This window comes from Amyelois transitella, chromosome Z, assembly GCF_032362555.1.
Source record: "Amyelois transitella isolate CPQ chromosome Z, ilAmyTran1.1, whole genome shotgun sequence".
Taxonomy (NCBI): Eukaryota; Metazoa; Arthropoda; class Insecta; order Lepidoptera; family Pyralidae; genus Amyelois; species Amyelois transitella.
Window position 1 is genome coordinate 3156526 of NC_083535.1, and position 14894 is coordinate 3171419.

The 14894-nt window shown below is 36.1% G+C and overlaps 2 protein-coding genes across 2 annotated transcripts; both read right to left on the minus strand.

The window, feature by feature from the left end:
- Nucleotides 1–433: 433 nt before the first annotated feature.
- LOC106130543 (uncharacterized) lies at nt 434–3793 on the minus strand. Its single transcript, NM_001312667.1, is given in 8 exon segments — nt 434–493; nt 1159–1314; nt 1775–1870; nt 2048–2150; nt 2421–2887; nt 2975–3082; nt 3198–3447; nt 3762–3793. Coding segments are annotated over 8 exon segments (1272 nt in total).
- Nucleotides 3794–4755: 962 nt separating this feature from the next.
- LOC106130597 (GATOR complex protein NPRL2) lies at nt 4756–12870 on the minus strand. The gene is made up of 9 exons (XM_013329486.2): nt 12327–12870; nt 12111–12202; nt 11822–11978; nt 11119–11230; nt 10705–10940; nt 10323–10433; nt 9687–9821; nt 9198–9355; nt 4756–8769 (listed from the first exon to the last, which is right to left on the minus strand). Exons 1-9 carry the CDS (start codon nt 12516–12518, stop codon nt 8577–8579), a joined length of 1386 nt encoding a protein of 461 aa, XP_013184940.1. The 5' UTR covers nt 12519–12870; the 3' UTR covers nt 4756–8576.
- Between the last annotated feature and the right edge of the window lie 2024 nt (nt 12871–14894).

Here is a 14894-nt window from a genome sequence, read left to right on the forward strand (position 1 = left end):
TTACTTAAAAGTGATTTTTATGGCAAAACAACGTTTGCCGGGATATATATATAGCTGTCCAGTATAATATATATATATATAAGACGAAAACGAACAAACAAAGAAAATATGTGACTACCATATAAGATTCTGGTTTCATTATACGTTGTTAATAAATATGGGCAAACAATGTGCTGCTTCCAGCACTGATTTTCAGTCAGAACCCAAAATCTTAGGTGGCATGACGGACACAATATCGTACATACAAAAAGTAAACCCACACACAAAACCTTGTAATATATTTCTAGGTAAATAGTTATAATATGTAGTGAGTGATGATGAAGATAAAGTGATTCGAAGTAAAGAAATTCTTCCGCATACGTCTGGTGCAACATTGAAATTTGAATAAGATTAGTATATCATTCTCTCTACCTATGTATAAACCATTTATAGATTATTCCTTCAGTGCCATCGTCCTGAGCATGATGAAGTATGATATTGAAGTTTTAAGAATCTGCAAAATATACGAAATGCGTCAATGGGTCATGATATAGAAAAAGAATATAAAATATTTATAGAAAAAGGCGAAAGCGGTTGCTAGCCCATCGCCCATCTCAAGTTTATAAGCCTTACCCTGAGTCGCCTTTTAAGAGATCCATGGGAAAGACATATCTTTCGCGGTGTCGATGGAAGTGACTTTTACCCGGAATACATCCAAAATTCAGAATAAAACAGAAATAGATTTAATCAAACAAATACACTGTATAAAACAATAGATAGCCTCAAACCTCATATCTTTTGTAGCAAACAAGTAGAAGTATTAATTGAGGTAAGGTGCCTGGTCAAAATGCGGTTGCGCATAAAAGCACCGGTTCAAATACCACCGCGGCTAAGTATTTACCAATGACTATTTTCGAAGTTATGTACTTACATTAGTTTGATAACTAACCCATGCTCTAACAGTGAGGGAAAGCATCGTGAGGGAATCTGCACATTAGGCAACTGGACAGGTTAGGTTCCCTTGCATAGGTTACGGATCAGACAGAAGTCGCTTCGTGTAAAAACCTGACTCACCCAATCCAGGTTCCATGGTCAACAGCTAATTCCGGTCTCCTCTCCAAAGTAGTGAGGATGCAACCGGTACTATAGCCAAGAAGAATAAGTAGAAGTATTCATTACCGTGACCATCGTCCGACACCCCACTTCGACCATACCCAAGGCTTTCAGCCCCATTGGGATCTGAACCTGACGCAATATAACAATTACTGATTTTCGGTTGCTTGTGTCCATATATTCCCAGGGCAGGTAGTACACAGCATTTATTAATCGTTGATTCTGTAATGTGAGATAATTAACACCAATTATAAGAAAATGTATCATGAAGTGCCGTGTGGTTCCCGGCACCAATACAAAAAGAATAGGACCACTCCATCTCTTTCCCATGGTTGTCGTAAAAGGCGACTAAGGGATAGCCTTACAAACTTGGGATTCTTTTTTAGGCGATGAGCTAGCAACCTGTCACTATCACAAATAGCTGAACGTGGCAATTCAGTCTTTTTAAGACTGTTGGCTCTGTCTACCCCGCCAGGGATATAGACGTGACCATATGTACCTATGTATGTAGCATAAAGTGTCAGGTTACTTAAGTATTGATAGAGTAACTCCATTTCCCATTCTGAAAAACCAACTTTTATCTGCCATTTTCTACCTCTTGAGTCTCAAAACTTGAGAACCAAGTTGTATTATATGAAGAGAAATATAAACATTCTCAAGAATTTAGTAAAATAAATCATACCAATGAGTTGATGAGCTCGAATATTACAGACATCTGTATTAGAAGTTGAAGCAATATTAACGTTAAAGGTCCGTAACGAATCAGCGCTTTTGAATCCTAAAATTAAAGAAATTTAGTTCAAAACCTAGCTATATTATAACTTATAGAATAAGGTATATATATCTATACAGTCAAAACTCTTAACTATTCAAATGCACCTTCAACCGAAGTGGTTGATAAAAAGTGGTTTGACGGGATACAAGTTTTGACTGCAACTTGAATAACAATAGTTACCAGCTGTGAACATTCTACGAGAAGAACACAACAGCTGACCTGGTGAAACGCGTAACTCAGAGCTATGCTGTAGCCGAAGGAATTGGACACATCGTCTGTGTACCTGTTGTCAAAGACATAACGTTTGATGTCACATACGAGTTTAAATTAATGAGTAACGTATATAAGACGAGGAATATTTTAAATACACATTCGGAATAGGCTTTGTTGATTTACAATAAATAATCCAATTATCAGACGTTGTGATTTTAGCATAGGTAAGAGTGCCTTAGATCCTTGCTTATTCAAACTGGTTATGTAAGCAGTAGAACAAAAAATGCCACAAAATAAATGTCGGTATAGTAGTACTTTCTAGAAAAGCTTGTATACTTACTTTAAAATCAGGTTGTGGTGAACTACAATGTCCTTCAGCTGTTGACGAACGTGCTTTAACTCTTCGAAGGTATAGTGTTTGTACTGACTATATATAGGGTCGCAACTGGGCGCAGGTCTCGGGAAGTTCTCCAGGTTATAAATAAGAATTTTCAGATGTCCCCATAAGTGGAACATCATCAGAGCTAGTAACAAGTCGAAGACACAAAAGTATGTCGAAGCTACGTAGCTTATGTACCAGTTGAAAATATTTATCACTATGAACCACAATAGATTGTGCTGATAATCGAAAGGCACTGCATAGTTGACGGAGGTTTCATATGTCACATTTTCTTGGGATGGAATGAATGCACCATTGGCTATCGTATTGTATAGTGGTACAAGGTTGAAGAGAATTAGTCCCCATAGCATAACAGCCATCATGTACATAGTGAAAAAATGACACAGCTTGTGAATTTGTTGGTGCATCTGTAAAATTTCATGAGGCATAAGGTTGGCTTTGTGGAGAGGGAGATCTTCAGTAACATTTCAAAAGTAACGTGATATCTTTATTACCTTCATAAAGAAAGGTGATTTATTCCTGTGGTTGAACAGATGAATCTCATTGACGAATTGTGTAAATGTTTCTGTGTAATTTTTACTAAAAATTATAAATCCTCTGTTCTGAAAAATAATTACTAGTATGTATATGTAGTATGTATATTATTTAAGAATTCTTATAAATTTAACATAAATTGTAGGTCACTGAAAAAAAATTATGTTAAAATTAGACACTTACCACTGTTACCACGTTCATGAAAACGGTTATATAATTGTGACCCATTTCGAAGAAGGTCAATTTGTCTAAATTGTTTTTGATGAACAAAATTCCAGAAACTAAAGTAACCAGCACTGTGAAGCTGAGAAAACATTTCGTAAACCTCGTATCGTTTGTGTGTCCAGTCAACTGGTTGGGCCAGGCTGCGATACATCTGAGAGCCCAACGGAGGACTCTCATGTATTTGATGTTTTGTGCCCTCTGGATTCCCCTGAATCACATGAAATGATATTGACAACATCAAAACATAAAAATGATATTTTGATGTGGAAAATTTAACATCAACATATCACTCACAACGTCAATGATCAAAACATTCAAAAGAAGTATGACCCTCTAACTAAACTCTCTCTTATAGGTACCTACTTTATGTGACGTTAAACCGATGCCCAAACGACTTTGGGCATCGGTTTAAGCACGAAGAAGATGCGATATTTTAAAGTCCACAAGTCTACTTTTCTCATTACTTCTTACACCTATCGTCGTGTATTTGGCAGAAAAAGCTTTATATTTATTTGTGCTTACAGAAGATCACCGCTTTCAGTGAATACAGCCATTGCAACCTTTGACAACGAGAGAATTGAAAATGATAAACTTTTATATGAAAGGCTAATTCGAATACAAGAGTATTTATTTGCTTTGATGTTTTTGCTTAGTTATTAGGAAATAAAATAGGACCCGATTAATACAAATTAATAGGTACCGCTGCTTTTCTTTGTACTATTTGCTAAAAGACTTAATATGAATTGACTGGGTAGCTACGCCCAAAATAACATCGGATTTTTGAATTAATTATTTTGACTGATTATTAGAATTGTTGTACAGCGAATTTGATACAATTAACATCTCTACATATACAAAGTATACATAACTATTCTGTGCAGTTGCATTACGTCCGGATTTTCTTTTTACTTTCAAGTCTATCAATAAGGTGTGCTTGGGATTCTCCGTTAAGGCAAAAATTCCATCATAAAATTAGAATTAAGAAAGAAGTTGACATATTCGTAGGTACCTACACTATTACACAAGATTTTAAGATCATGTTTGAACGATGAAACTGAGTTTCTACAAATATTTATAATAGCATATGCGCAAAAAGATTTTCTCTTTCTCATACATGCCAAGACTTATTAATTTTTTATGGGAGATATGATAATTTTTCACTTTTTGCTACTTGTTTTAATGGAAATCTACTAAGTTTCATCGAACAAACATGCTGTGAAAATTAATTGAACCAATGACAATTCACCCTGTATTATCCCAGGAAATTGACACGGAAGCGCATGGACCGATGTTAGTACTTTGTTTTGTATACTAAGGTTGTACCTGGTTGACCGAGGTGTGGGCCAGACGTCAGAAAAACTGTTTGTTTGTTATATCTTTATTGCATATAAATTTACAAAGTAACAAGAAAATAGTAAGTACAAACGTATTTGTACTTATTAGTAATTTATTGCGATAAAGATGGGAGTTGATAGAGGAAAATTAACAGTTTTCATATCATAAATAAAAAAACTGATATTGAGAGAAAACATTTATTTCCGCTAAGAAAAAACAAGAGGCAATGTTTAGAACAAACAAAGTAACATTTCATTAAATTAAAAACATTACTTCTCCTAAATGACTATAATTGAATTTTAGTTTTCTAAGTGTTGTTTGCATGTAGATAATTTTTATGATAAACTCTTAACATAAAATACATAATTGTAAATTTTTATGTCACTTCAAACAAAACAAGAAAATAGAATGAAGGTGGCAAACTTGATGTAGCATAGGCAAAGCACCAACCTACTTTAAAAAATGGTGATTCACTGCTTTATCTATATATGTATGTATTATTAAGATTGTCCGCAAATATCTCGCGTTTCGCTGAACCAATCTTGATGCGATTTTCAAGAAGAGTCTTAAGATATTTAACAGACTTCAAAAAAGGAGGATTACGATTGAATAAGGTTATTTTACACAATTTTATCTTTAATGTACAATCTATGTTTCTCTTCATAATTTTACACTGTTTAAAGCTGTCAAAACTATAACCAACATTTCCCTTACAAATTACAACACAGTAACAAAACAATTTTGTGTACCACGTAATAAAACACGATCCCAAAAAATATATATTTGTTGCAAATCCTATAAGGCAAATAAAGACATGATAACTTCCCAAAATTGACAAAGATTATTTTTTCTACATGATATACAAAGTGAAAATATACATAACAATATTATCTCTCCTGGTCAACCTTTTTTTCAAGGGATTAGTTATTTAACGTTATGCTACAGCTTCTAATAATGAAACTCAAGCGCTGTTTCATTAAAATAATCTTGAGATTCGTAAGAAATAAAACGCACACAAATACACAAAGGGTAATAATGAAAAAAACAAAAGCTTAACACATCTTCTGTAGTCGGGTAGATATTGTGAAAGGAATGTGACATAGTTACTGTTTTATAGTAATAGCATTAACTTACTACTTTGTACTAAAATAAATATTATATTTAAATAGGTAAGTACTTTATCATCCTTAACTAATACTGTTTATCACACTCTCCGATTTATAATATTCCGATGTAAATAAATTAGCCACTGGCATTTCCATGGACTAATCATAAAAAAAATTAATTCTAAACTTGGTATATATAAAATATATATATCCGAATCATTTCATGCTTAAAACATATGTAAATTCACAGCTTTACTCTCACTAAATACTCAGTAGAAACGACTACTTAATTGTTTCTTTCCTGATTTAAAATCATAATTATATTTTTTAAGCAATCTGAAAACATGCAGGTATAAAAGAGTTTAAACGAAGTGGTACAGTCAGGAGCGGAAAAACCTAACCTTCTTTATTCCATATAAAAATCTATCTATTGTTAAATTAGTGGTTAGAAGGTTGTGTCGAAACTGTACAGTGTACAGTGTACAATGTACAGACCAGATAGACTAAGACCTATTTTGTGTAGAATTAATATTAAAACTAAAAAAAGAAAAATATAATCATATATTATAGTAGATATGTTAACTGTTATGGGTAATGTAATAAATGCCTCAATTGGCAGTGTATATTTTAAAACAAACACAAATTTCATGTTTAATTTTTGAGTGAAATACTTTTTTCCAGATTGCCAAACAGTTTTTGAGACTTAAGAGTTAATTGATTTTTCATTCAATTATTGAAAAGAGTAAATTTTTTTAGTATTTCATTACTGCATATACAATACAATATGGCTACTTTAACAATAACAATAATGTATTTTTTAATTAAAATTATTCTGATAAAAGGCTTAAGGAGAAATGCACTGGTGCAACAATAATGCATGTTTAAAATGAGCTGACCTTAAGACCTTGAGGTCCAATGGGAATAGAGACACAGTAAAATTCTAGGGACTTAAATTTGTTTAAAAAAATCGAATAACTTTAAACGTCGTAAAATGGTCCTAATATTTGTGACACAAAGCTTATGTAATAACTATTCGCAGGTTAGTTCCCCAAAGGGTTCCTTCTTGTTGGAAGGGCGTTTAACCCATCGATATTCTATCTATAGACTCACAATGTGTAAGTGCCCGAAACATACAAATTCGTCCATCAGACCAATTTTGGATAATAATGTATGGCAATAAAGCACACAATCCTCAAATATAAAATTTTTGTATTTATAGTTTTATCTGTAAAATTACGTTCGAAAGTGAGAACGATTTTTTTTTATTTTGCGCGAATATATTTTGTTCTGAATATATAATTCACAGAAAGTTGACCGAACTAAAAAAGCTCAGAGGATCCTATTATTTGAAATTTCCTATCTATTCTTCTACAAATTTCAGTTATTTCAGTCTTACCCAGCTTACCAATGACGGCGTGACGCAAAAAGTGTTCAATTTGCAGTCCATATTCTTTTAAACTTCACTTTTTTTTAATTTATATGTTTTAATTTGTCGTTACTAAATTAATGTGTCATCTGTCTTGATAAATGGTGAGCACATTTATCAAGACAGATGACACATTAATTTTGCCACGTTTATATCCTCCGTCTTAAACACCAAATACAGCAAATATTTAAAAAAATATGCCACACCGTGTTGAGTAAGCCTTACCTATGGAAGGTTAAGTTCACTCCGCACTTCGATAGAAAGCGATACACTCCCGCTCACTTTCACACTACCCCGAAGCTGGTTGAACAAGAGCGAGAGAATCGGAGTAAACTTGACCGGCCTTAACATTCTACTAAACTAACCAACGCGTTCGGAATCCGCTGAGCAGCGAGCGTTTACATTATCTATAATAATGTTTATGACGTTCTAAGAATTGGTGAGTTACAGACACACATTGGGTCAGCTCAGGAGATACCAATGGCACCTCGCCCTGAGTACGGGCCTTAGTATCTCCAGCGAGTAGTGTCCTATGAACTACTGAGACATGGGACAACTCAATGGGATTAGTGGGAAAGACACGAACGTTGACGAGGTCTATGTCATATCTCCTCTCTGTTTCTATTTTAGCGGGAGCAATGAATCGGGCTCGATCGCCACAAAGGGAAGATTTTTCGCCAGGCCGCGTTATGCATGGGGAACCGCGCGACAGACGATGTTGAGTCGGAGGTTGTATTTATGCTCCGATTCATGCTGATTTATTTCCTTCGCTGCTATTGGCTCAGCTTGTCGCATTCTTCGCTGTGATTAGCTGACGTCATGTGACGTTTCGGATGTCACCACAGTATCTTTGAGGTTAACCGCAATAATAAAGAGGGACAGAAGATAAGACATGTGCCTTGTCAACGTTAGTAATTCACTGGGCCTATCACTGTACGCACTAGACCGCTGTCAAATAAGACTTAAAATGACCGTTCTGCAGTTAATGCGCGGCGTACAATTAAGTACAATTTGTAAAGATTTAAACAAGAAAGAGGTACATTCCCACGATTCTCATGTGTGGGGATATTAGAATAATAAGAAGTTCAATTAAAGTTTTGAGCTTGTGGCGTCAGAGCGCTGATCTAAGTAGTAAAGCCGCTTATGACTCCTCTTGTTTATCGTGCGAGATCCCTACTCGTATCTAAAAATTATATGGACACCATCAACAGCATGTATAATGAAAGCTGTCCACAAAAAATGTGGGCACATTTCTATTACATATTGCTTATTCAGGTTTCATAATATAATACATATATACTGGTAATATTTCATATACATTAAACCCTGTTTATTTTCAAATCATCTGCCTTTATTTTAGTATGGGCAGCTTTCGTCATACAAGCTTCTATAATAAGTAACTATCGACACTTTTCGGCATCACTAAAAATAAGTAGGTACCAAAAAAACTCATTGAACTTCGCATCACTTCTACCTCCAAATTATGGAGACGTTAGGATCATCCTCGATGATTTGGTCCAGAGTTGGAAGGTCGATCCTGGCCAGGCAACAGATCTCATCCGTGCAATGTTTTCCGGTAAACAACCTCCGTATACCTATCATGGGGTCAATGCGATGCTTGAATCCGTTCGGACGTGGAGGATTCCGGATGTAAACTGGGTATCTGAAATTACAATACTCGGGATATAAGTTGAACTAAACGACGGTGGTCTACACAGGTGCTATAATCGCATCACACATCTCACCGCGATTGATCCAATAACAGTATTACTCCCGTCTGACCTCCGCAACTTTTGCAGGGGAACTTAACCCATATTGGATCATGGTAAAAGTTACACTAGATGAAAGGCCCTATTCTCATAGTTACCTCGTACGACATCCATGAGATAATATAAAGTGGTCTTATTTTTTAGTTCCGGGAACCACACAATTTTTTATACGTACTATCATTTGTGGGCATCATTCGAACCTGTGGAAATTTCCAGAAAAACGTAGCCTTCGCTACTCTTGAAATCGTCAATCGGGCTAGTAGTTTTTGAGTTTATTTGTTATAAACATTAACTTAATATATTAGGGTATGTATGTAAGTACCTTTTAAGACACTTGATAAGTCCGTGCATCTGTGCGAAGACGATCAATTGTCTGATGTCAAAAGAGGGCGGTGTTGAGGCGAACCTGTCACAAACTGCGCGCAGTGTGGTGCCTTGCTGAAGTGCACACAGTATTCCCAGAACTTCAGACAGATTGGGCTGTAAAGAGTTTCATCATGTAAGAGGATTGTTCTAGAAATAAGGCTGGTTGGAGTCGGTGAATGAATGGTTACTCTTGAGCGAGACTTATGTCCAAATCTCATATGTACCAATAAATCTTTTTCTGTATTGCATACATTTGGGGGCACGGTAAAGCACCGCCAAGACGTGCCAAGCCATTACTTTATCACGAGGTTTTAGAATGACTTTATTTATGTCTGAATAAATCAGATTTGTACAACTTCAATTAAGAAGTATAAATTCATCCACTCTTTCCACGAAATAGAAAGTACGAATCATGAATCATACAAAAACATAAATATTCAGTCACCTTCTCTTTAGTGTCGCATCCCTTGGTGATGAATGCGAGACACGACTTCTGCAGCTCTTGATCGCTGAACAACCGGCTGAGATTGGTCGTCGCACGGTACATGTTGCTGAATTTCAGCACCGGGATGAGTGTCACCTGAATGGAACAAATTATGACCTGAAGCATTATGGACCAGGTGTAACTACAAAAGTGTCAATTTAATTGTTCGCCAGAAATTGGCGATCTATCAAAACTAATATGCAGCCATCTCACTTTAGAACAAAAGGTACCAAAGGGCCTCTTTATATTGGCTTCGGCCCCATGAACGCCTCCCAAATGACATTTTATATGTACCAATATAAATGCCAAAGAAAGTTTATTTGTTTGTTACCAAACAGGTTGTGGTTATCTTCTGAATTAAACTTGTTGAAATATTATAATATACATATAATAAAGAGTGGAGAAGGACATAATTTTTTTCGCAAACTCCACAGGAACTATAGTTTTTACCTGAATAAAAAGTACCCTACGTTCTTCTCCAATTAATTTCAAGAAGATTCAGTAGATAACACGAGAAGGGAAAACAAACAAATCTTCTTTGCATTTATTAAATTAGTTGGGATACAGATATATTACTCTACAAGAGGATAAACATACCACTCCATAATAGGCCAAGTTCTGAATGCAGGATTTGACAAGAGTTTTTTCCACATTTGTATCTGCTGCGATTTTGGATATGTGGTTATACCCGTCGATGTATGGGAGAAGCTGCAAAAAAATTAATTAAGATTACATTGACAAAAAAATTATCATGACTTCAGTGTATTAGCTACTGATGATATTAGTAGTTCAGTGAAATTGTCAGTATATTATATAGTCTGTAATATCTACTGTAAAACATACAAAGTGTCCTACACCATTGTCTTTTAACTCTTCAAATTATTCTATTCCTTTCATAAATAAGTACATATCTTCACACGTGAGAGCATATCAGACAATCATTGCTTGGATATGAAAAATAAAAGGTGGATTATTGTACCTGTCTCGTGGTCAAGTCCCAATCTGCGTCTAAATCAACTTCAAAAGGTTCTTCATCATCTACATCCAGGTGTTGCTGTTGAGCTTGTTCCGAGCCCTCAGGTGGTACAGTCCGGGGTGGTCGTCCGGGTCTGGGTAGACCCACTGAGGCAACCAGGACGGGGACATCGTGGTCGTACACGGGCTTCGGGTCTTTGCGGACCTCTAATACTTTCAGGTGCATCACTGTGTCTCCTTCTGAGGTCATAAAATTAAATAAATGCTTATTACACTTAGAATTTAGATGTAAAGCATTTTAAAGTTCAAGCCTTGTGCTAAATTGGAAATGAGCAAAATATGATGTAATTATAAGTAGTGTCAAATATCATTTAATGGAATTCATTTTTGTTTAATAGACACTTAATTAATGACTCACCAACTAAAGTTGCTTTCCGGTGTGTATTCAGATCATGTAGCAGGTGAGCCAAAAGAGTGGGCAGCTTGGTGCATCCATTTGACACAAAACCTGTTTCTTCCTCCATTATTGTCTGAAAGATAATGATATTTTATAATAACAGGATTTATGCAATAACTGAGACAGAATTATGAAAATTTATAGAAAAAAATGGTTTATTGGATTATGTAGATTCAAAAATTTTTAATGATGAATAGAGTAGATTTACTTTCAAAATTGGATACAAGGTATCACTTATTGATGTCACATCACTTAAATCTAATTATAACTACTACCACTTTCAAAGCGCCATAAATATTAGTGTGAGAAAGTGTTAAGCTGTGAAGCAGAGTCAAGGCTTGATGGCTTTGAAGCAAGCTGCTAGGTTTGAGGTTGCAATTAAAATAGCTAGGGATGAAAAAAGGAAGTTAATCACTATTACTACTATTATATTACAGAGTATTCCTATTTTCTCTGGCTGTATGTATGTGCTAAACTCAAAGTTGTGGACGGATTTTATGCATGTTTGAAACATTAGTAAGGGGGTTTTCTGAGTAAGGTTCATATTTTAAAAATGCTACCCATATGAAGACATGGCAGGTTGCATGTTGAAAATTGCACAGATATTTGATACTGAAATTGGTATAGAGAAATAGCAATGAAATCTAGTATTTGTAATACTAACCAAGTGTTCCCCAAGCTTTTTGACAACTGGTTCATACTGAACAGTTTTAGACCAGCTATCGCAAACAAAACATAGATTGAACAGGTACACATTGCGCTCATAGCGGGAATTGTCTATCCGGATCGGATAACCCACAATTTTATGACCCAACGCATTTCTGAAATGGTAAAAAGAACATATAACCTTTGCTATTAAATAACATCATAAATCAGAATAAAGATTAAAAAACATATTAATACATCACTGCTGAATATTGAAAAAGTGTACAATTTGAGCATAGAAAACTTACATTGTCATGGTGCATTTTTGTATCTGTGGTTTTGGAATGATATAGGCACTTATTGAATCAAACACCTCCTTTGAGATGTAATCTTCAGGAAACTGCAATGAAACAATCAGGTTATAAATACAGTCACGTTATTAGTTATGAATCAGAATGAAAAAAAGTACTTAGGTAATCATTTTTAACAGTAGAACGCATGGTGAAATATGCAATTGCACTAACCTGACAGGATATTTTAGGACCAGCCACAGGGTGGAATTCGCCTAAAAATATACATCGGATTGGACCTTCGCGTCCACATCCCTCGTAATATCGAGTTTCCATCATTTTCGAAGACATTAAGCTGAATTTCGCCTCCACGCCGTCTTCGAAGTCGAGCTGCGAGAGACCATTGAAATGCCGTTGCACTTGCATTTGAGATGGATTTAAATGCACATCATCACAAGAAACCCGAAAATAAACTGAGCGCTCCTCCACGCCGACTGGTTTAATATTAAAAATTAAGTATCAGCAAAAGCAAAAACATGCGACATTGGTTTTTTTTTTCGCCAACGTGAACTTCTAGGAATTCCGAGAAATTCGCGCAATGGTATTCCATTTCCTATTAGCAGGAAAACATTTTTGCCCAATGTTTAATATCAGAAAATCTTAAGAATTTAAGAAAATCTAAGCCAACCAGCAAAATAATAAAATATTTGGTCGATTTTATTTATGTTTGTATTTTCACTTTTCACTTTTTCCTTGTTTACTTTATTTTTTATTTCACTCACACAATAATATTGCCAACTGTCTCTAATGAAAATACGCTAAATGAATATAATCCATCAAGGTTGAGGTTAGGCTCATTTCAGTGGTTTATTTAATCTAGGTTCTTTATTAGTGGGCCTTTTTGTTCACGTATTCCTTATTAATTTCTTATAATAGTAAAAATTTAATAAAATAATGTTGAAAATAGGCCCCAATCTTCGAATGAGCGCTATGATATGGCCAAAAAAGCGCTAGATCTAATACTTAATGCGCTTAGCTTAGTTAGCAGCACTGCTCACTGAGTGTTATCAACAATTACCAAATTACCCTTATTTTGTTTTCTATTTTCCTCAATATTGTTTATGTCACCACTCAGCAGAAATTCTTAGGAAATGTTTAGAACCTAAAACCAAGTAATGCGTAAAATATTATTTTTTACATTTTGCTCAGGAATTGTGTATAATGGGAAAAAGAAACAATTACACTTAATTGATTTTTGGCATATGTACTGGTAAATGGGGCATAATTAACAATTTATTTTGGCATAAAGGAAACTCGCATTATCTCCGCACGAATATTAAATATAGGACTTGTATTTAGAAATAAACTATGTTTGAAACAATTATAACTTATTTCAACAATTATTTTCTAAAGTTATAATTATTGGTCAGATCAGATTCACTAATAATAATAATTTCCTGAAATCGGGGAATCAAGGGGTGCAGGAGGTTACCTCAGTGAAAAAATATTGTAGCGAGAGCGATGATTCGACTCGACCGCCACCAAAGGGAAGATCTTCCGCCAGGCTAGGTGATATGCCTAGGGAACCGCGGCTCCAACGATGTTGAGTCGGAGGTTGTATATATAGCTCCAATCCGTGAAATCTCTGAAATCGCGATTTGGGTTCTTCGCTGCTATTGGTTGAGCGCGTCAATTTCTTCGCGATGATTGACAGTTGTTGTGAGATTGGATGTTGTGACGAGTGGCGTAGAGATGTCGCCACAATACTCCCCCCCAAGACCGGAGGTCTGAAGTCTTGATCTTGCTGTGCAATCTGTGCTTCAGTAGCTTGCAAGTGCCAGTTGTCTTCCAGTGAGTCGGAAGTTGCTCGAAGTCCTAGTGAGTCAGGAGTGAGCCGTTGCGTTGCTCGTAGTCTGCGGTGAGTCGAGACAGTAGAGAGCGAAGTCGACTTGTTGGCCGCAGGTAGATATCGTGCAGAGCTGCCACGCTGGAGAAGAGCGGCCGTCGAAGAGATCCAGGCGTGGGCTGCGGTAGATGCGTCGGTCGCTGAAGTCGATGAGAGTGAGTGCGGGTGGAGACAGGACCAGGAAGCTCGGTGAGTCGGCTGCGATGGACCTGCTGCGATACCCAGTTGCTGGCTTGCTGTGAGACTGCTTGCAGAGTGAGGAGTGATGATGATAAAGGATTGGAATTGATGAAAGAGGTTTCTTCCAATCACTTCGGGGTCACCAATGTAGCGGGAGCGGTGAGTCGACTCGACCGCCACCAAAGGGAAGATCTTCCGCCAGGCTAGGTGATATGCCTGGTGAACCGCGGCTCCAACGATGTTGAGTCGGAGGTTGTATATATAGCTCCAATCCGTGAAATCTCTGAAATCGCGATTTGGGTTCTTCGCTGCTATTGGTTGAGCGCGTCAATTCTTCTTCGCGATGATTGACAGTTGTTGTGAGATTGGATGTTGTGACGAGTGGCGTAGAGATGTCGCCACAATGTCAAGGATAAAAAATCCATGGAAAATATCTGATGATGGTAGGTTTCTAAGGTTACTTTTGACATATAGTCGCCTTTTACAAAAACCATTACAACGAGATGGAGTGGCCCTATTCTTTTTTTTATTGGTGCCGGGAACCACACAGCACATTTACTTTTAACTACCGCAAACAATTTGTAAAATGTATTTAGGTAAGAGATACATTTCTGGTAACACATATAAAGAAGTCTTTATCCCTTACGGAGTAGACAGAGGCAACAGTCTCAAAACTCAACTCAAAATAAGGCTCAGTGATAGTATGGAGATCTAAA

What these genes read in the sequence shown, in the direction of transcription:
- LOC106130597 (XM_013329486.2), bottom strand. Translation starts at nt 12,518, where the DNA reads ATGCAAGTGCAACGGCATTTCAATGGTCTCTCGCAGCTCGACTTCGAA. An exon ending in ACTTGGCCTATTATGGAGTG is followed by an intron (nt 9,822 to 10,322) that starts GTATGTTTATCC and finishes TGTTCCATTCAG; the next exon opens with GTGACACTCATCCCGGTGCT. An exon ending in GATGCGACACTAAAGAGAAG is followed by an intron (nt 9,356 to 9,686) that starts GTGACTGAATAT and finishes AACTCTTTACAG; the next exon opens with CCCAATCTGTCTGAAGTTCT.